This window comes from Larimichthys crocea, chromosome XXIV (assembly GCF_000972845.2).
Source record: "Larimichthys crocea isolate SSNF chromosome XXIV, L_crocea_2.0, whole genome shotgun sequence".
In the NCBI taxonomy this organism is placed as follows: domain Eukaryota; kingdom Metazoa; phylum Chordata; class Actinopteri; family Sciaenidae; genus Larimichthys; species Larimichthys crocea.
The window spans coordinates 13,057,308-13,080,126 of NC_040034.1; the positions used below are offsets into that span (position 1 = coordinate 13,057,308).

Here is a 22,819-nt window from a genome sequence, read left to right on the forward strand (position 1 = left end):
TGTGGTATTGAAATGAACATTTGTCACATCCAAATGTAATCCCTAAGAGAAGACAGCAGTAATATGCTTCTGTTTCATTTAAACATGCGGAGGTGGGGAACAGTACCAGCTGTACTTCATCTCAAGTTAAAGTACATTTAGGTGAAATAACAGGCAGGGAAATTAGCTGCCAGATCACCAGGAACACAGTGGACTTTAGCCTCATTCAGTTTTGAAGTGATGTAAGTAAGTCAGTGATTAGGTAAGTGATTTAAGTAAGATTTGGGTTTACATAGTTCATATCTCTCCATTTACATATGGCTTTATCTCACTTGACACAGATAAGTGAAGGGTTGGTGTCACTGTGATGTGAACCTGAGGCTGAAGTCCAGCTGTGACTGGGCAGGAGACAGTGTGAAAGGTTTTCTCTGAATCTGAACTCTGCAGTCGACAGCCCTGCTTGCATTCTGGTGTTCATTTCGTCAGTGTAGAGAATACAGTAGGTGAGAGGGAAGAGATCTGAGTAGAGAGAACAACATATTTCATCTCACACAGGAGGCTGTACTGACGGTAAGCACACATTTTTCTTTTCTTAGCTATAGTTTGGTTGTATGTTCTTCATTCGTTCATCAAGTTCACTCAATCCAATAAGCTAACAGGACTGTATCACTGATTATCAGAGAGACGTGAAGGATGAGGTGTTTGAGGTGCTGGCTGCCAGCAGTGGCCCTGCTGCTGCTTAGTGTGGCCGAAGTTGACATGGAGCATCTCCAAGCTGAAAACCTGAATCTCATTCCCCCAGATGAGCATAACTTGGTCCTGAATCGTGGAATGAGAGGTAGACTTTCACTTTCAGTTTGACTTTTCTTTTTGCCCTCTGCCTAAATAATGTACTTTTGTTTGCATATGTTGGGGGAATGAAATTGACATAACTTGTGCAGAATCCTCCAAACTCAACCCTGTGATTGCTTTTGAGTGCTGAATTGGCTTTATCTTAGATTACATTTTCTTATGGGTGTGGGTCAAATTCCAGGCTGTAGACCCAAATCGCTTAGTAACTCATTAATGATAAGTGTTGGAGTTGAATCCTGTGAAGTAATTTGTGTATCTTAGTGAGATAAGAAGATGTCAGATAAACAGCTGGTTGGCAGTAGATCAAGGTTTTTGCCAGGGAGAGATTGAGAAATAGTGATGTGCTGCTGCCATCGATGTAGATCCTGTAAGCCTATACATATGGTTATTTGGTTTCTTGCCAAGAGTTAGATAACAAGATTGATATCACCCTCATGTCTGTATGGTGAATATGAAGCTACAGCTAGCAGCCTGCTACATGACACCCCAGCAGATTTAGCTAGGGCCCTGTACCATCTGCTCTAAAACTCACCATTACCACTGTTACTGACCTGGCCAAGTCATAGTGTGGTACATAATGCCCTATCATGTGGGGGCTTTGGTTTTCATATGGATTAATAAAGAAAATACAATGCCTAAATTAGTAATCTTAAGCATTTTGTTACCTTTGCACAGATCTAACTTCACATCCAGCTCTTGGCAAAAAAGCAAATGAATGTAGTTTTGATTACTTTGAAATGATTGAATTAAACTGAAATTCAATTACACAGACATGAATTCAATTGAAATTCATGTCTGTAATGAAACATGTTAGAAGAAAACAAAATGGTATATGAGTGCTAACAAAAAGTAAGTGTAATCACCCTGTCACTGATTTATTTATTTGATTGAACAGTACTGCCCAGAGACTGCCATGAAATGCTGATGACCTTATCTGGCCAGGCGAGAGACGGAGTGTACCTGATCCAACCGGGGGACTCCCCAATCGTGGCCTACTGTGCCATGCAGGAGGGAGGCTGGACTGTGGTGCAGCATATTACCGTTAACAGCAGCGTGAATTTCGATTGTACCTGGGCTGAGTACAAGCATGGCTTTGGGCACATAACCGGTGATCACTGGCTCGGGAATGAATACCTTCATCAGCTCACCCGCGGCCCTGGACGCTATAAACTGGGAGTAAAACTAGTGGACCGAGATGCCATCACTAAGACAGGGGAGTATGATCCATTCATGGTGGAGGATGAATCATCAGCATACAGGTTGAGGCTCGGGTTGTTTCAGGGCACAGCTGTAGACGCTCTTACACTGGACACAGAGAACTACCTGCATGACAACCAAAGATTCACCACTAAAGACAGAGACAACGACAACTACTTCCAAAATTGTGCTAAGCTGGAATTTCAGGGGGTGCCAGGAGGAGGTTGGTGGTATGACGCATGTGCAGGTGCCAACCTCAATCGCAGAAATGTTATCTACTGGCAAAAGGACTGCAACAAGGAGCGACTCTGCAAGTATGCATGGATGATGGTGAGACCTTCAGACACTGTTAAACTTATTCCCAGTGGAGACTGCAAGAAGGATGAGCTATAAAAGTTCTCAGGATTTGTGATGCCGAATGACACTGAGTTTGGCAGCTATTGAGGGCCAAAGAGTTTAGTTGCTTTTTTAAGTTTTCTTGGCAACAGACACAGCACATTGAACATCCAATTCACCACATTTAATTCAGAAATGCATGGACATGATCACAAAAAAAGGACAAAAAAGTAATCACAAACTTGAAACACGGTATAAAAATGCGGTACGGTTTTAGCTCTAGCTTTGTTTCCATCAGACACCATTATCAATACATAAAGCAAAGCATCTCTTTCATTCCTCACATTGCAAGTGCAGATTTCTGGTTCATCACAGTTACAAAAAAAAGTGTTTAATGGCATTGTAGCTTGTGACACATCTCCCATCCAGTGCGTACAGAACATTGCACAGTTGTTGCTTTTTTTTTATTGTTGTTGTTGTTTTTTTTGCCACAGTACATTACAAGTTTGCCAGAAATACACTGAAGATATGAGAACATATTGATTTAGCAACAGTAATTCAGAGAAAACAAATACCGTGTATCAATACTCAATAAAAAAAGAAAATATCCTGAGGATGAAGAGTAATAAAGAGATGATAATTAACAATGTGTGCTATTAAATCCTCCACACATTTCCAATTGTAAACACCGACATTGTTTGTCATGTAGTTTGAGTAAAGTCTTTCCTCAGTTTGGGGTGTGTATTAATCTTTGTCATTTTTATTTATGGAATGCAGAACGTGTAATGCGAAAAAAAACAATGAAGCTGAACCTTTATTCACTCATCTTAACAAATGGCATTGGCACATGTGAAAAGGCTTTGATCAAGTTACAATCTTGACTCAGCAAGCAGATTCTGACATCAGGACACAACACGTATTAGCCCTTTAAAATAAAATAGCAATTCCATAGTGTGCATCCTCAATACAAACACAACACCTACCGAATAAAACATACTTGCATGTGTTACATTTTTGTGTGTAAGAGCGTCAACTTGGGGGAGTATATTGGAATTTTCTAATACTATTAAACCAATATACAGTGTCAATAATTAGATTAGAGCAATTTCCAGATATCAAGCCTTCCATTTTGAATACAAAATAATCTGTGTGTTAAATTGGATCAACTTCGGGGGGAAATCGGTATTTATAATATGTTTAAAATCTATTTACAGTATCATTATTTGTATTGGGGCAATTTTATAATGTTCTTTGATTTCCAAAGTTTTAGCAGTAATTAGTATACACTATAGAAGACCTACTGATTAAAGAGCACTAGAAATTGTACTACCTCCTCGATATAGTAATTTTACTTTCACCTAATATGTAGAATTCAAGTTCATAAAGCCAAGATTATTAATACAAACATATAATTTACAGCCGTCATCATACACTATCTTTAAAAAATTATGTCAGTTTGGAGCTGACCACAGGGTTTTGTCCATACCAGTACAGCTTCTCCTCAATCCTTTTCTTCTTCCACTGGCAGAGTAAGAGCATACGGAAGGTCTTTTGGAAAGTCTTGTTACAAAGTGCGTAGCACATGGGATTGACAGTGCTGTTGACGTAGCACAGCCAGTAGCCTAGATGCCAGAGTGAGACAGGAATGCAGTCTGAGCAGAAGGTGGAAATAAGCACCATGATGTTATAAGGTGTCCATGTTAGGATGAAAGCCAGCAGGATAGCACTAAGAGTCTGAGCTGCCTTCCTCTCCTTGATCAGCACCATCCTCTTCCTCTTGGTGATCTGGTTCTTCAGCGTAGCGTCTATGGGCTTAGATGTCGACGAGGTGGAAGGGACGCTCATGGACTCGGCCGAGGAGAATGTTGACGACGCCATTTTGGTGTCTCCGTTTTTGCTGTGGTGCTCCACATGAGTGTCTTTGACCACAGGTTTGAACTTGTACGACACACACTTGCTGCTCTTCTGAGAGTTGCTTTTGGGCGGCGTCTGAAAGAAGCTATCCTCTTCATAGCTGCTGAGCTGCTCGCTCTCACTGCCCACTCCACTCTTGATGGTCTCACAAGCCTGATTCCTGAAGGAGGGCTGGAAGCCCCCCGGAGACACAGGCCTGTCCTCATCATCAGAAGAGGCATAGCTGTTGAACGTGGTCAGCTGACCGGCTTTAGACCACTCATCATTGGTGGTGGCTGCTGATTTGGCAGCATTGCTTCTGCTGGAGGATGACCAAGAGGCTTGATTCCTGTCATGTGAAGTTGTCCTTAATTTACAGCTAAAACAGGATCTTATAATGGTCTTCTGAGGCTGAGTGACCGCAGAGTCTGTGGGATAGTTAATCCCCTGGAGCTCGGCCAGATCTTTGGTCCTCTTCTCTGTCTCTTTGTAGATTCGACAGTATAGGATTGTCATGACTGATACAGGGATATAAAAGGCAGCTATTGCCGTCCCAAATGTTATCACAGGCTCAGAAAAAAACTGGATCTGGCATTGCCTCTCAGGGACAGTCCTTTTGCCTACAAAGTATTGCCAGCAGAGAATAGGTGGAGCCCACAGAATCAGTGACACCAGCCAGGCCAAACCTATCATGATCCCAGCTCGTTTGGGAGTCCGTTTGGCTCTGTAGGTCAAGGGTCTGGTGATGGAAAAATATCTGTCAAAACTGATCACCAACAGGTTCATGACTGAGGCGTTACTGGCTACATAGTCCAAGGCCAGCCACAGGTCACAGGCGAGGTTCCCTAAGGCCCAGTAGCCCATCAGTATATAAGAGGTATAGAGGTTCATGGAGAAAACACCTATGATGAGGTCAGCAGCTGCCAGACTCAGCAGGTAGTAATTATTCACTGTCTTTAGCTGGCTGTTAACTTTAAACGAGAGCATCACCAGGACATTGCCCACAATGGTGATGAGGCTAACTATAGCTGACACAGTAGCAATGGTGATCACCTCCCAGAGACTGTGAGTGACCAGGTGGATATCCATCGTACTGGTGTTTACAGTGGAGTTCAATACGCTCTCTCCTTCCATGGTTTTCTTGTGTTTAGAAGCATCCAACCGTGACGGGAGTGTTTGGGTTTGTCATTCTCCTGGAAAGAAAAGAAAGAAATGTTATTTTTTTAAATTTCCTTTCACAGCCACTTAATGGTGGTAAATTAGCATGTAAAGCATCAAATATTCACACTTGACACTGTGTGGAGATCATACAGGCTTAATGTTCTAAACTAAATGTAAAACCTTTGTTCATCATTAAATAAAGATGGCATAATGGATTTTATATAAAGTCGGTATTGTTTACTCTATTATTTATTGGCATCTACTAAAAATATCATGAAGCCAAACTGAATTGATGCAGTATATCAGGCTCCTGTGAGTATACCCATATGTGTGACTGTTTTAGGCAATCTCTGCAAACATCTGTGGCACATTTTGAAAATCCGGGTCATTACATAATTGAATTCCTTGCTCTAAATCTGTGCTAGTAGCTTACTGCCATGGCCATTTCTCTGTGATGATAGGAATGAGAAAATATGGCAAATAATTGTGGTTTGTGACAAACAAATCTTTCAACAGACTTGATTTTGTTCTGTGTGGCTTCGGATCTTACTTGCTTTACACCTTGTGTGGCTTTTGACTGATGGTAACAAACAGGCACCTTGTGATGTAATGCATCACATGGTAATAAATAAAGACACAAAGTGCAGACATCTGCTTTAATGAATTCATCTGTTTAGTTTAAATTTGAGGGTACTTCTTCGTCTATCTATTCTCTATTGGAAATACTCACATTGGAGAATACCCTGAAAAAAAGTTGCCATCTACATCTACAGCTATAGGCAGTTCATCTAAATTGCATGAACTGTGGGAGATAGATGAATTGCCAGGAGGCTGAGTAAATCAAAATAAGTATCCATGACAACAGATACTGTAAATATAGTCACTATATCATTCTTAACACCCAGTCAGTTGAAATCTCAATCAAGCATACAGGTCAATCTATGTGAACATTTTGTGTGAACACAGAAATCCAACTTTGTTGCACTCCGAGAGAGTACATTCATTCATTCAGCCATTACATTTGCTGAAAGTTTATAAAGTAATAGATGCAGTATGTGCCCAATTTTGAGAATGGTGAAACATACAAATGTGCCTACATTTCAAACTCACAGCAAGCTAATTTGTCAGCCATGCATTGAATCACTATTTCTGTAGTGCAAACTTAATATATAATAGTCATGGCACAAAAATAATCAAATCAAAGCAAACATTTCCTTCTCTGCAGGACTCTGATTATTCAAAGAAACAGGGCCGTTTTCAGTTAGCAGAGATGCCTGCGTTGTGATTTACTTGTAACTTCCTGTCTATAGAGACAACCACAGAAGAACATGTACAGCAGCAGAAGTACATCAAGTCATATTTCCTGTTCTTTTCTTACTAAATTTTGGAAGAAAAAAACCCTGTCTGTGTTATAGCTATATATAAGAGTTCCGATTCAGTAGTGTGTTGCCTCATAGTTAAGTCACAATCATGATCTTTGCAATTGTGCAATGTTTCCTATCAGAAATATTGTCAGATGAGGAACAGTAACTACACACCGTGCACCAGCAGAGGGCAGTACAGACCCTCCACACTCTATCACACATGGTCCCCTCACTGTCAGGTTAGAGCAGCAGCGTGCATGCACATTTCATCCCTGGGTGGACCAATCGATAATGGCTGAAGGGCTACCCATGCCAACCTGGATCTGTGCGTTCAAAACAAGCCCATGGGTAATTTCTATGACTTGATGCCTCGCCTTTCATGACCTACAACTGCACGACAGTGCCATGTGGTCTTGCTCTTGGCTTGGAGGTTTTAAGCAAATGTGTGGAAGCCGTATCAGATCCCCTGGGTTTGAGAACATCCTTATTTCCGGATGGATGATTATAGTCTGTGGGGAAAGCACAGATTTGTACCCATTCAGACCATACAGTGATTCGAGCGTGAGGCTTGACTCTCTGTCATACTGTTCCACACTGTCAGTTAAGATAATAAGTTCTTACTTCCTCTCTCCAGCTTTCCAAAGAGGACACTTGAAATTTTAGTGCCATGTTATAGCCTAGCATCTGTATCAGATTCCAGACTCTAAATGTTCATGTCCTCCACCTGTACAACTATAGTGGCATTGACAATGAACTCTGGGGCAGAGAACTGAACCTTCAGACTGGGTGTGGATGTGCCGGCACAGATGTGGGCAGAGAAACAGCTTTACACGTCAATCAGACTAATCCCTGAAAACATGCCCCATAGAGAAGCAGGGTGAGCAGTCAACACATTTATCAGCACCATGTTCAGTGATTCAGACCCTAGCTAGCCACTCCCATATACAGAGACCATGGTGTGTCCCTCATCAAAGACTGAAAGAATTCAGAGTGTGCAGTCACAGAAAGATGGATAAACTTTGTCTTTGACTGCTGAGATGCCAAACAGAGAATTTAAGACAAATGTAACTCTGACTCTGTTAGAGTGTGATAATGTACTTCATCCGGCACTTTCCTCGCTGCGTTGTGCATGAAATAAAGTTGGCTTAAAATAAAGCTAATCTCTCTCAGTCCAAACTGCCAAATATCTCTGTGTTCATTCACCCCAAAGTGCCTAAATTATGACTTTTGTATTCTGCTCCTTTCTTTCACACGATCTCTCTTGTGTCTCATGTGAAACGAATCTCTCTGTACTGGAGAAGTCTTCCAGAAGATTTATCGCAATTTCATGACCACAGTGCAACGCTTTGGACGTGATCACTACCCCATACTTGAGAAGTAACTTCCTCACTCATTGGCATTCTTTTGACATTGCCAGGTTAGCAGGAGTGCGGCGGCAGCCTCAGGCCCACACAAATAACATTCCAGTCACTGCGGGGGGTCCTCCTGCAGGACTTGGATTGTCCCTCATCTTGTTATAAAATGGCATTTCATATCACATCACTCAAATCCCCACATCATTTACACTGTTTAGCATAGGAGGTGCCATTAATCTGTCCATGTCCTGGTGTGCACATACTTCTAAAGCACTCATAATGAGGTAGAAATGACAAATTTTTCTTATTTTTTCCACTCACAGGGGCAGAATGATCTTGCTAAGACAATGTCTTTATAACATTTTAAGCCTCACTAGCAGCATTGCTCTATGAATGGCAATATTTGGTGGTTGGAGGGTCAACACTTTGGTCTTGAATTAAACATCCAACAATTACTGGATGGATGATATTACAAATATTTATGTTTTTGTGATCCTCTCATCTAGTATCATTATTCAGGCTGATTTATGACCAAACAGTGAGACTGTTATCAGCCTCAGTTGTGTCATTGTCATTGTCATGACTATCTTTATTTAAAATACATACATACAGTAAGTCCACTTTTTGACACTGGACAAAATAGGAGATTACCTGGTTAAAAGTAAGCAAGGAAGTTTGACTACCTGTCAAGTTCTGCCCCTGTTACTCGAGTCCAGCTATTGGTTATACTTTACTATGAACAGGGTTAGCATATTGTCCTGAGTGATCCAAACTCAATTTAGAAAACAAGATATTTGCTTGTCATCTTGCAGACAGACCAGATGAAGTATTTATTCACACTTTTAACATTAACATATTTCGGCATCCTTTTGATCCATGGGCTTAATGCGCCTCGGTGCTCAAATACGCTATCTGTAATGGCACTCACCAGTCATTTTACAGCATCAATTATGCATAACTTAAAGCCTTAATATAATTTGTACGTGTGAGTTAAATAGAAATTCAGGCTCAGTACAGTTGTCATGAATGGGGAAATTAGATACAGAGACCAAAACTCTATAATAGGCGTATGACTCACTGACTGTTGTGTTAGTACACTTTCGCACACAGAAAGAATAGACTTGTTTTACCTCCTGACCTCAACCGGTAGAACAAGGCAAGCCTGCTAATAGCTTCTAAATCGAAGTAGGAAGCACTTTAACGGGAGACTCAGAACTCAGAGTGTGAGGTAAATATGGACTGCATCACTATAAATAGTGAATATGGTCTGTCGTGGCCAGTTTTTGGACTTTTTATGGAAGTAGTTTGGTATCAAATGTGACGCACAGTAGGGAGAGCTTTGAGATGCTGTCTAGTCAGACTAAGGGTGGGGGTTTGAACAAAGATGCTGCAGAATTCCTGATAGCACATGTCTGTATTTGTAACTTGGTCATATAAGAAGAGGTCTTTAGAATGAATCAGAGCCAAATACTGGTGCAAAGACAACTTGTACCGGCTCCTGCCAAGAAAACCGAAAACTTCCTCATTACGTATACATCCTAGCGGTATCCAACTGCCTCCTGAAATATCGTGTTCAGCTCAGTATGCATAAGTAATGGTCATTGATCCAGTGATTAACATTGCCCAGTCTGTGAGTGAGGACAGACTAGATAGCACAAATCCACCCTGAGCCCCCGTACCTCCGAGTGCAGAGGCAGACATGTTGAAGGGTGGCTTCCTGCAGGTCCTCTGGCACCTGGCCATCAGTGCTCCTGTGCAGTGCCTCTATATACTGGCCTCCACCATGCCCCCCAGTCATACATAACCTTTTTTTTCTACACTCTCCTTTGGTTGCAGCACAGATGCTCTCTGTACAGCAGAAACGTTAAACGCAAATAGTGTGTGTGTGTGTGTGTGTGTGTGTGTGTGTGTGTGTGTGTGTGTGTGCGTGGCATTTGAGGAAGAAAGGGAAAGAAGATAAGGAAGACCAAAAGAAGAAGAAGAAGAAGAAGGATTCTAAACAGAGAAACGTCAAAGCAAAGAAGGCAAAGGACACCATGTGTGTCTGCGTGGTGAGTATGTATGATGTGCAAATCAGCCCAGAGCTTTTTGGCACAATTGTTCGTGCATCCTGTAGTCAGCCCACTGACCCATGGTTAAGATTCCTGCATATGTGAGGACCTAGAAATGGTGAAATCATTCTGTGTATTAGGCATTGGAGGAGAAAGAAAGGGGATTATAAATGTTTGCATGTAAGATCTGAATCTGAAACATGCAATCTGAAATATTTATCGGCGTGTCTGTGTCAGTGTGTCGGAATATAACCCTATCAATCACAGAGGCATGCATTAGGACGGATGTCAGGTGTACACAAGTCGAAAATAAAATAAGAATGTATACTTGTCTGCTTTGTTTTTTTTTTATTAGTCAACGCCTGAGTCTTTTCTCCCCTGTGATTTTAAAACAAGTAGAAACATGAATTACAACTCCTCTCTGAGAAATGATGAATATGATCATTAGATGAATATTATGATCTGCTTATGGACACCCCAGCGGTATTGGCAGCTGCTGAAGGGAATAAAATGATAACACACAACGCCTCTAGGCGTTGTTTTTTATGCGTGACAGCAACATTTCATTAATGCCCCATCATTTGGATAATGATCTGGCTAGGAATTCATTTGTGGTCTTTTATGGAGAGTGTCTGTGGCTGCCTGTAGGTCATGTATTGTTTGTTCCCAACACATAACATGGCAATGCTCTGTGCTGATATTACATTTGTTTGCAACAAAAATGTTGGTTTTAATAGCCTCCATGATGTTCGAATATCAATTTTCAGTTAATAGTGGAAGTTAAGCATATATGTAGTAAAGCATGTTTGCGTGTCTCCCTCTCAAACTACTATCTCAGTTTGTTAATATGCTTCAAATTTAGCTCAATGGCATACTATATATAAACCTAGAGCCAAATCTGATCAACCAGGTCTGATGTAGTAGTATATCCCTGCTCCCAAATCACAAAAAATGTGACTTAAAGTAAATTTGCTGCACAAAAATAATCATGTCTGATTTAGAATCTGGTCACAATTTGTTCCTAACCTACCAAACCATTACTGTTTGATGGCAGCTACTTCCAGGGGTTTGTTTTTGTTAAGAGCACCAGGACCTTTCTACAATTGTTGAAACACCTCACGAAACCGTTGGGAACTGGACAGACTCGTTAAAATCACGCTTCACTGCTTAATCCTTCCTTGTTTTGTCATTTTCACTAAACCAAAGACACGAAGGGGGGGAGGTGGTGAGAGCCATGCGCTTTCAGGAAGGAAAATATTGATTGGTATTTTGGGTGAGAAGTAAAATGATATTTTTGAAGAAACAGGAAATCCAAATTCTAAAAAAAAACCCACAACAATTTTGAAATGTTAAATACCATTATAAATATTTTAAAGACAAAGGAGACCGGAGGAAGGGAGACAGGGTGTGGAAAAATTATGTTTGTGCTATAAAATCAGGTTTACTGCTGACAGGCAAAGAATGCTCATAGAAATACAGAGCCGATGGACGGCGGTTGAACCTAAGATAAATGAGAAACAGAGTGGAGTATATATCGTATGCCACTGTGTGAAAATATTTACTGGTTTACAGCCTGTGGAAACACATCTCTAGAAGTTATTCAGTAAAAGCTATATAGGTTTTAAAATGTGCCTGATATGTGACCAAATAAATGCTTATCCAATCCAATGTGTGGCACTTTTTCTATACATGTAGTCTTCCACAAGAACAGATGCACACTCATCTTTCCAGTAGCACATCCTCTGCTGCTTTCATTAAGGTAAAAGGCTACATTAAAAATACATGCCGAGACCTCTCAGACATGCACTTGTGCACACATGACGCTATTTCCTCTTAAATCCAGGTCATTCCTTTGTACATCTATCGAAAAGTGCAAACACTTGTGATTCCCTGAGTGACTGTGAAACAAGTCACTGGTGTAAAGGAGAAAATAAAGATGAACATACTCACAGTGGACTTTCATCAGATCTCAGAGTCTTCTGTTTAAGGGTTGACTGTGTCTCCTAGTGAGAGCAAAGTTCATAGTTAATCCGCTTGTTTTGCCTGAGAAGCCTTCAGGTCAAGTGTGGCACCGAGGAACACGATCACAACACAGCTGGAGGGAGGACTGAGGTGGATGAGAAATGCTGCTGACTTGACCCTCGCATGCCAAACAGGAGCACAGAGGCAGAGGAGAAAGAAGACTGAGAGTAGGAGGAGACGTGGACACCAGAAGGCTGGCTTCGGTCATCCCTGCTCAAGAGGCACAGAGCACAGCATCACAATCCCAACACAGCCACTGTGTCTCCAGATGAGAAAAGTATCCTCAAGTTGCAGAGCATCTTTCCTCAGTCATTCATAAATTAGGAGAATACTGCTCAGGAGCTAAAGAAAGAGGAGAGAGAACTTTTCCTCCCAGTGTGAGCTGAGCTGGATGAAGTGTGCCGCCTCTCAGTCAAGTTGAAGCAGAATGTCACTGAGAGGCTGCCTGACGCCTGAGCCAAGTCACTGCTACCGCCACACTGCTGCTGCTGCTGCTGCTGCTGCTGCAACTACTCTGTCTGACAGACACAGATGTAGCTGACGCTAGCTGGCTGGGAGGAGAAATTCCCATAGGGCTGAATGGTTCATCATGTTTCGGGACAGTGAGCATGCAGACCACAGAGTGTGAGAGGGAGGAGGAGGGGTGGGGGAGAAAGGGAGGGAGCTGGGTGGCTTCAAGGGGTTCATTTGGGTAAGGTGTGGGGGTAGTAGGGAGTGTGTGTATGTGTGTGTCAACTTAAACCATTAATTACCTCCATTGGCATGCCTTTTGTGCGTGTTTTACACAAAAGCAAGAAGAGACAGTGACTCCGGTTATCACCACACACCACTTTGAACTGCAATGAGGCTGAAGCAGCGTGGCTATCAGCAAACTCATCTGCAGAGCATAAAACACCGCCGCTGCCTTTGTGCTCACACGGGGAGAGCCCTGACATGGCTTGGCCAGATAAGCAGACTGAAGTGACAGATGTTTTTCACTGGGACCTTTGTGTGTGCGTGCATGTGTATACACAACAAGCATGTCACTGTGCTGATTGGGGAATTATTCGCTGGGCATTAGGCAACCGCTCTGGATGTGTTCTTATATAAGTACTAATATGTTTTAATCTGGATGATGAGTCCTGATCTGTCCCATAAGCTCCCAACAAATCACCTGAGAGATACATAATATTTATAATAAAAGTTGCTGCCAATATACAAGAACTTGAATTGTATATACTGTAGGTATTTTCCCTCATTACATTTATGGCACTGGCTCATATTCACAAGGTCATAGGACACAATTGGCTGTTGAGCCAGTACTCATTTTTAATTGCAGGGAATTATCAAATTACCCTCAATTTCTAATCTCTGGATGTATGCCTACAGTAAGTCTGTCATATTTTATAATCTAATAAAGTGGTTTCTAACCTGAGGGTATGGACCCCGCTAAGGGTTTAAAGTGATTACATTTTTTAGGTCAAAAATGTTGAAACTGAAACAGTTTGAGAAGGTTGAACTGCCTGCATCTGATTTACAGTAGGTAAGCAGGGACAATGGCTTGCACGGAACCACTGCTTTATTTTGAAGGGTCAAAAGCTCAGTCCGTGGGGGGAATTGGTTTGGGAACCAGAGTGTGGCCGGCTCAAGCCCAGCATGGACCACATTATGGAGTTTGTACTGGTAGCAGGAGAGGTGCCAGTTTGCCTCCCGGGCACTAATGAGGTGCCCTTGAGCAAGGTACCAAACCCCTATCTGCTCCCAGGACACCGCTACGTGGCAGCTCATCACTCCACCACATTTGTATGTCTATAATCCCTTTGTGTGTGTTTTAAAAAATCCAAGATAAATAGTTTGGGGACCACTGGCTAATCACAAATTTATTGAAAACTAACAATTATTTGCTTGCAAACGAACTGGAATACAATAAATTAGTAAAAAAGTAAGTAAAGCTGCTTCACAATAAAAGACAAAATCCAGAAAAAATAAATAAATTAGTAATAAATACAACAGTAATCATAGATAATAGTAAGCTGGAGTTGCAGTGATAATAAGAGACCTCTGTTTTTTAGTTTTGCTGCACTGTGGAGCGGAGGAGCTGGTTAGTGAACAACAGATAGACGATGCTCCCTCCTATACTTCATTATGACAAATGTCATAATGCAGCTCTCACACTGAAATGATTTTGCAACTGTCAGAGCTATATGCCAACATGATTGATGCGTTTCATGAAAATCCCGCCACATCTGTTCCACAGCTCTGTATGTCTCCACCCAGCCGCCCGCCAGCCCCTCTACCTTCCACCCTGCCTGACAGTCTAATCTAATGCCATTTCCAGGCAGCTGGCCAAAGGACAGACACCTGGCTCATCATTATTGTTGAATCGCTGACCGACACAAAGTTTAAAGCGTGGTCATATACTTTTATGTGATACATTCACACATGAGCACAAAAACGCAGCGTGCGCACTGATGTGCTATTGTCTTACAAGCTTGTTCGTATTGATTATATTTGGAAGATATGTGCTATTGATGAGATCATAAACACCTATGCATTATTGACTTTCTCATGTGCAATAAAGAGCGGTGGCTAAAAAGAAGCAGATGACCTTTAACACTAAAGCTGAAAATAATGGTTTCCCAATACAACTCACCAAAGCTTGAAGTGCCTTTTTTTATTCTATTTTGATCACCGCTGCCTCATTCTCTCATGAAAACAACATCCACGAGGCTTCTAATGATAGCAAATGATGGCAGATGTCAGAGTCATCATTCAGGCATCCTCCTCTCTGCTCATCTGCATCCTAAAGCCATGTTTTTTTTCCACAGGTCACTGTCTGATCATTGCATGCCTGTGAGAGAGACAAGATGGGGGGGGAATCAACACAGCCAGAGATGGATTACATCTGCCCACAGTCCACAGGGGCTTGCTTATCTCCTGACCCAATTGTGCACCCATATGCTGGAAAAGAAAAAAAAAAGATCAGCCTCTCCATGGACTTTTTGCCTTTTTTTTTGCTCAATCTGACAGTATTTGTGCTTGGAGTTAAGGACTGTCCCTGTTACATCGGCTTCATCTATTCTACAACTGCTCTTACACTTTGTTGTTGATTTGTTAGTAGCCAAATTAGAGCTGCAATCACTATAAATATCCAGCAGACACGGCTGACATGATAAATGGCTCACTTTGGAGCTCTCTTTAATCTAGTTGATCCCCGGCATACGTGTCGTTCCACGCTGCCTGAAAGAATCGACTCTTCTGAAGCCCTTCTCTCTTCAAGGCTTTGATATGAATCAAATGTTTATCTGCAGTCGTGCCTGCCTATTCTTTTTTTTTTTTTTCTGTCTCCCTCTGGCCCCCCGAGCAACAGCTCCTGTTTGACATAATGATTTGCCAATACATTGTACTGTTTCAGTAGATTTACAAGTCCCCCTACTGCGGAGCTCACATTTATCCCGGTGTGGAAAAGACTGATTTGTTTTGAGACCTTAGATGATAAGATGCAGACGTTTCTCCTGTTTCAAGCTATTTGTTGCTCATTTCAAATCTTTCGATGTTTGTGTGATTTTTAAGGAAGTTGTCCAATATATTATCAAAGCTATCAATGTTCAGGGTCATGAATACACAAGTGCTTACTGAAATTAGAATCCAGAAGTAGTCTCCATGTCACTAACAAACAGTAAACAAACCACCATTTTTGTACACCTACTATACACCAATCAGCTGAGGCTGGGTGGCACATGAGCTCTGCTTCTCTACAATGCAACTTTAATGATGCCTTGACATAGGAGATTACGTGGAAGGCAGCCCTGATTGAGCTGTTATTGTGGACCCGTGGTTTGCACTCCTTTAAGGACATCCAATACCGACTCGTCAGACACTCCTGCGTCAACAACAATGACCTTGTCTGGACAAGACCCAGGCTAACCTGTGCACGTGTGAGACGTATCTGTGTGACTGTGTCTTAGAGATAAAGTCAAGTGTTACAAAGTGTGGTGAGCTATTCATCACGCGCTAATGACATGTCCATTTTATATTCATTTTTAATAGTTATGTCTGTTTTCTTTGTTTCTTTGTTTTTTTTTAAATCATGCTTTGATTATGGTCATACACTGTCATCAGGACAAAGCATTGGGAATGAAACTTACTTAAACGTACAGTGTAAGTTTGGAGTATTCTTGCTTTAAAATAAAGCAGTCCTTCATTCACCTCTTACTATATTTTAAAGTTATTACAGTGTAGTTTCAGGGTAGACTGTAAAATAAATAAAAAATGTAAATAAAAATTGCCTACACATCTCTTTAAAATTACGGACATTCTCTGTAAATTAACAACTAAATTGTTATTTTAGGTACTATGCCTTTAGTCATTAATCATCAATGGCTAAAGTTATTTCCCACTTTTGTACAGAGATATTAGTACCGGTATATTATTTATTTATTTGATCTGCTTTCTTAAATTTATGTAAAATTGCGACAATAGTGATTTGTAATTACGTATGTAGCTTACAAGCTGTAAAATAAAGCAATGTACAACGTACACTTATTTTCTTTCCTTGTCTGAATTAGGTGATTGACATCACTCCCATTTCTGCACATTCAATGCGAAGCTTTAGCTTAGCTTGGCATAAAGACAAGAACTAAACTAACTAAAGGTGACAAAATGTGCCTACCAGCACCTTTTAAACTCAAGAATTCACATGTTATATCCAAGCCGCAACCTCTATTGCTGTGACATAAAGCCAGTACAGAAGTGCCAAAGGGTGCAGTTTCTTGAACGGCCACTTGAAGCTGGCCACAGAATGAGACAACCTCCGTAAGCACCCACATGGCCAACATTTCAGTGGCCAGTGCCAGAGATTTTGAGCTTCAAAATGGCTCCCCAGAAACCTATGGGCGACGTCATGCTGTCCGTTTTTATACTGTGGTTATATGTTTATTTAATTTGTACAAAAGCTGAATTGCAGTAATGACAATTTGTGGTTTTACACTGGGATTGTGTGAGGTTAGGCACCCAGTTTATTTGCATGTACAAGATAATTACACTGTAATTTGCGGGCTGTAATCATTACCCGCCATGTTTATCTACATCAGAGGAATTTAATCAAAGAATAAATAGAAGGGAAAAAAAGAACATTCAGTGCAGGTGACATATCTACATAAAGAAAATAACAAAAAAGCACAGCTGGATTAAAGCTTTTCTCCAGTTTCCAATTAATGGTGTCACTGCGTCGTCCTTGTTTATGCCGGTGTGCGATATGTGAACATGTTCGTGTGCATAATGACGCAGATCCTGGCGTGGACACTGTGTACAAGATGTCCAGACTCCCTCCATATCGGGTCGTCCAGTCACCATTCGTCTGAATTATTGGACGTCTAAAAAGGGTGTCAAGGCTTCAAATGAGCTTAGCCAATGCCGCAGAGAATCTTATCAGCAGCAGCAGCCAAATTTCGACTGTGTGAAGAGAGAGAAAAAAAATTAAACACCTTTTCAACAAAGCTTGCCCCAGCCTGACCCCAGAGAGGAAAAAGTCGGGGAGAAAAGAGACTGAAAATAATTGATAAAGGGCGTTCAATTTCTGATCTTTCATTCCCTCTGACTCTGCTTGTCTGTCTGGTCTCTGCCCTGCTCTCATGTTGGGCTGGCTTTCTAGGGCTGTCTGTGTCTTTTTAATTACTGTAATTCAGGACCGCCCGCTGAAAGCCTCCATCTGCCTCTCTCTGAGGTGAGAGATGAGAAAAATCCTCAAATAGAGAAAGTCCAACCTTCCAAAAACAGCAGTGAAGTAGATCCATCATGTTAATCATCGCCCTCCATGGACAAGGAGAGGTCTGGTACTATTAAATCTTCTTCATTGTCTGATACTAAAAAGACAAGAGTTAGTTTATTCTGTGGAGAAAAGTGTTACTGTTTCTTTCACCTCTGATGAGATGAACTCTTGTCCCCAGGACATTGTTCTAATCTGCTTTATTCACATGCAATGTTAACCCTGACAGCAGGGTGATTTCTCATGCAATAACCCAATGTATGTTTCAGTGAAACATGGTGCAGTTGATGAATGTGGAAGTGACCAGCCACAGATTCTGCCAATGTTGCTTTTCAGAGATGACGTTTTTCTCCATGAAGAGAAAATGTCTTCTGCTGAGTGGTGAATAAAATGATGTATCGTTTACACCTTTTAGTACAGAATGCTCATAGTTTTGTTAAATGTTTTTGATCATGTCTGCATCTGTTCATTCAATAATACGTACTGTTTGACACTATCTATTACAACTGCGGAATTTTCTTTATTGTCAGTATAATCAGAACCATAAAACATTGATATTGCATACATGTATACAGCGTATGTGTGAGTTTGTACAAAGCAAATTACCAGGCATTATTGTCATTGTATATAATTTTAATTTCGGTTCTAGTCATATTTTATCTACCTCCTTGGTTGTCCTTTGCTGTTTGATTATGATTTATATGCTGCTGATTTTAAATAAACACTATCTATCCATCTGTATCTGTTAGTACTTATTTATTTTTATTGTTTATCTTCAGACAGTGAGATGAAAAGATTGATCACTCTCAATTTTGTGCATTTAATATAAATCTATCCAGCTGCCTGTTAGTTTAGTATGAAGACTGGAAGCCGGGGTGAAACAGCTACCCCGTCTCTCTCCAAAAGTACAAAAGCGTCTCTGAAGCTCACTGATTAATTTATTAAACCTCATGGTGATGACGTGATGACAACGCATCCAGACAAAAATAGTCCAGCACATAAACCCAGTCAAACCACAGCTTGCTGTCTTTATACTTTTGTGTGGATTAAAAAAGGAGATATCATTTGTTATTGTCAGAGCTTGGACATGGATTATGTTATTACTGCATAGAGTTAAACTAGCTGTTTCCAGTCTTTATGCTGTAAACTAACCTTCTTCTAGCTCCAGCTTCATACTGAAAGGATATAGGAAGGGTATGAATCTTCTTACTCTTACTTATTCAGCAGTCAAAAACAACTGTCCTTGAGCTGATGGTGTCTTACAGTAACTACAAGGACACTTTAGCAAGAAGCATACTGTAATCTATTGCTTTTTCGTCCCAATGACCTTCACCTTCATCATGCTCAGAAAGAAACAGATGATGACAAGGACACCTACGAGGACAAAGATGAAGTGTGATATGAAATTTAATGTGTTATCTCAGATTGTTTCTACACCTACGATAGAAGAAAAAAAACACCTATCCTTGGTATTTTATCCTGTTAGTCTTTGAAGTGTTATTTTTTTACCCAAACGTCAATGTATTGATCTTATAATTTAACACCACCTGTGCTGCCTACAATATTTCTTCAAATCCAGATACAAACACAACTTTTTCCTTCCGTCCTGGAGATTTAAGCTTGTTAAAGTTGGCCCTACTGAATATTTTAGACTGCTGCAATGTATTCAAAACTTTTCATGTCTACTTCAAAAAGAAGATGCACTCAAAGCAAACACAGATGGTCCACCAACGGCTGTGGTTAAAATATATGAATTACTGCTTCAAAGTCGGAGTACATCCTATCTGTGAAGTAAGAAAACACACACATGATATCAAAGCATTTCTGCATTTTGCAACTTGTTACTAAATAAAGGACTTTTGTTCAACTGATGCTGAACTGAGTTTTTTTTTCAGTCTCTTTTTTCTCATAATTAAATCGTTTTAATTTGAACATCCTTCCTCAAAATGGTGTATGTGATCCAAAAGATGTTATTAGATCCTGCTACCAAAAACAGCTTGACCCAGTTTAAGAATGTGGGTGCCTGCCTCTAACAATGAGAGAGGTTTGTTGACCCACAGACCTAGTTCAGTACGAAGAGACGCCTTAAATCACTTTGATGCTCCTACACACATAACTCACAGGAAAAACCTGCTTGTATATGATGAACCTGCGATGGTTTTGTGTCGCCAGGTGTTACGTTTGCGTGACAGTCAAAGAGAAATAGAGAAATCAGAAATACTTTGGCTTCACAGATGAGTGATGTTGCTCCATTAACGTGTAATTATTCTTGTTTCGATACCTCAGCTCTGACGGAGTGCTCAGAGGGCCGTCTCGTACCTGTTCACCGGCGCTGTCGGATGAGTCAGATGAAGGGCAGGCAGGAAGTGCATGACAAACAGATGTCTTGATGACACCTGAATGAGAATCTGTGAGTATGTTTAAAAGTCTTGAGATGACTGGACAGAAACTTAATTGTTAGTTAATGTTTTTACTTTATTAAGAGTTTGAAATGCTATAACCAGGGATGTAATGGAGGCTATGTCTATGCACATTAAAAAAAAGAATTCTTCATCAGCATCCGTTTATCACAGAATCTACCCACATTCAAGATGAGAGATTGTTCCATCAATATATTCAGTTTTCACAATGAATTAACACATCAACATTGCTGTTGTTCCCCCAGATTTGAATCCACCCACCGCCTACTGGTACTTGTATTGGGACTGTCCTCAAACACAAAAACAAACTGTGACTGACACAGTGCTGCACACCACTCACTGTCACACTAGAAACAATGAACGCAACTAAATACTCCAACAAGAGCCCATTAGTTTATTCAGATATTGTGGAAATTATGCTGGTATGTTCAGTTTAAATAATTATTTTTGAACGTTTTGTGTGACTGAGGCTCACCTCTTGCCTATTAAAGTCTTATGATGGCCGCAAGGAAATGCATTGTTTAAAGGTTTTGGTAAATATTCTTACTCACTTTCTGTAGAGTTAAATGAGATGATCAACACCACTCTCATGTGTGTCTGCAAAATACAAAGCTACTGTCAGCTAGCATGGCTGTGTCCGACAAAATCTGCTCTCTAAAGCAAAATGTAGCAGCCAGCTAATATTACTTACTAGAAGGCCAGATCAGCATCTGTCTTTCTTTCACAAAGCTCTCGCCAACAACTAAAATCCGTCAGTAATTTATGTATATATAGTTACATAGTGTTGCTCTAACAAGTTTTATCTTATTTAATTTGCACAAAAAGTGCAAAAGCAATAAGTTGTTGGGCTAGCGTTTCTGGTGATTCTAGTCTTTGTGCAAATCAAACGTGGTAGCTTCATATTTAGCAAACTGATATGCGAGTGGTATCATTTTTCTCATCTATCTTTCAGTGAGAAGAGAAAGAAAATTCCTTTTAAATGGATTATATGATAATAACCACCAAATATTTCACAGTCTCCAGTTACAATGTATCACAAACCAATCCAATCAAAACAGTTCTAAGATATCTTGCATTTGGGATGGAGTTACAAATGTCTGGTTTTGGAGTAAGGAGTCACGCTTTTCATAACACAATCATAAAGACCAAGAATATTATAGATAAAATCAATGCGTATGAATACAAGTGATGAAAGTGGATAGCGCATAACCCTAAAGCATTTACTGCGACACATTTCTTTGGTGCTTTTTCCTCTGGTGAGCATATAATACACTGAGATGTCGGTCCCCCACGAGAGTTTTACAGAGCAGACCCTAACGGACAAATATAACTGAGCTATAGTACACACAACAATGTAAAATAAGTACCCTCAGGTGCCATACGTACCTATTAGGGTGAGAAGATGATGACTGGGAGGTAGAGGGAATAATATATGACAATGACAGTAGAGTGTAGCAGGTAAAGCAACAAGCAGACAACAGAAATATAAGAGTGGCAGTGAGAGGTTGTAAAAAAAAACCCTTATTATGTCGTTCTAATGTGATTGCAAAGTCTTTAAATGTGATTGGTAATCAAAGACTCAACTGAGACTGAAGTGTAATGTGAATCTTCGTTTGTAATCAGTGTTATACAAACCCTGTCATAGCAAGAGATCAACAACTTTGGGAGACGAGGTAATCTTCTCATTGTTACTATTGCGTAGATCCTTCGCAGTTGCTTCAGTTTTTGCTTCAGTCCTATACTGCCACATCCGTTAGTGTTGTATTTTAAATACGGCATAACAACAAGACAGCAGCCAAATGCATCAGATGTTTGAAGCCACTGAAACACCTTTCTCAGGAAATGCATCTTTGAAGTTTCATTTGAAATCGCTGCAGTGGATTTGAGCCAGGATTGCTTTTTTTTTGCTGAGAGTTCCAGTTGTTTCAAGCAGAGTGCCAGATGATTTAAATAAGACGCTATTTCACAGTAAAATATTTTTCACTCACAAGCAAATCAATAAAGAACAAAAAATGTATATTGAACTGAGTGTACTTACTGTAAACAGTGTTTAAATTGATATTTTGTGCTAGATCCAAAGAGTTACTTTGAGAGAAAGCCTGCTGGCTCCCATTGGCTCTAATTTAATTCATCTTATTTTTTTTTTTTCCATTTGTCAAGCTATTCTTCTAATTCAATTCTAGCTGCTGTTTTTTGATCTTGCAACTTCTAAAACTCTTGTTTTTTACTCCAGTTTTCTCTTTCTGTTTCTTTTACAGTATATGTTGTAACATTTTGTTTGTTGTTACACCCAATGAAACAATCAAACCCAACACCATGTGTTGTTATGGCTGCACATTAGAGGAAATATTGTAGATGCGATCTCAGAGTGTGGAGTTAGACTGGCTTGCTCATTCTAATATTGTGTTTTTTAGGTTTAAAATGACAAAAAAGCAACAAAGAG

The 22,819-nt window shown here is 40.4% G+C and overlaps 2 protein-coding genes across 2 annotated transcripts; one reads left to right on the plus strand and one right to left on the minus strand.

Moving 5' to 3' along the window:
• The first annotated feature begins 233 nt into the window (after positions 1-233).
• On the plus strand, positions 234-3,073 carry zgc:194887 (fibrinogen-like protein 1-like protein). Its single transcript, XM_010753597.3, has 3 exons — positions 234-549; positions 660-817; positions 1,727-3,073. Exons 2-3 carry the CDS (start codon positions 673-675, stop codon positions 2,419-2,421), a joined length of 840 nt encoding a protein of 279 aa, XP_010751899.3. The 5' UTR covers positions 234-549; positions 660-672; the 3' UTR covers positions 2,422-3,073.
• A 373-nt stretch (positions 3,074-3,446) lies between these two features.
• chrm5a (cholinergic receptor, muscarinic 5a) lies at positions 3,447-12,557 on the minus strand. The gene is made up of 2 exons (XM_010753595.3): positions 12,139-12,557; positions 3,447-5,450 (listed from the first exon to the last, which is right to left on the minus strand). Exon 2 carries the CDS (start codon positions 5,389-5,391, stop codon positions 3,811-3,813), a length of 1,581 nt encoding a protein of 526 aa, XP_010751897.3. The 5' UTR covers positions 5,392-5,450; positions 12,139-12,557; the 3' UTR covers positions 3,447-3,810.
• Positions 12,558-22,819: the final 10,262 nt, after the last annotated feature.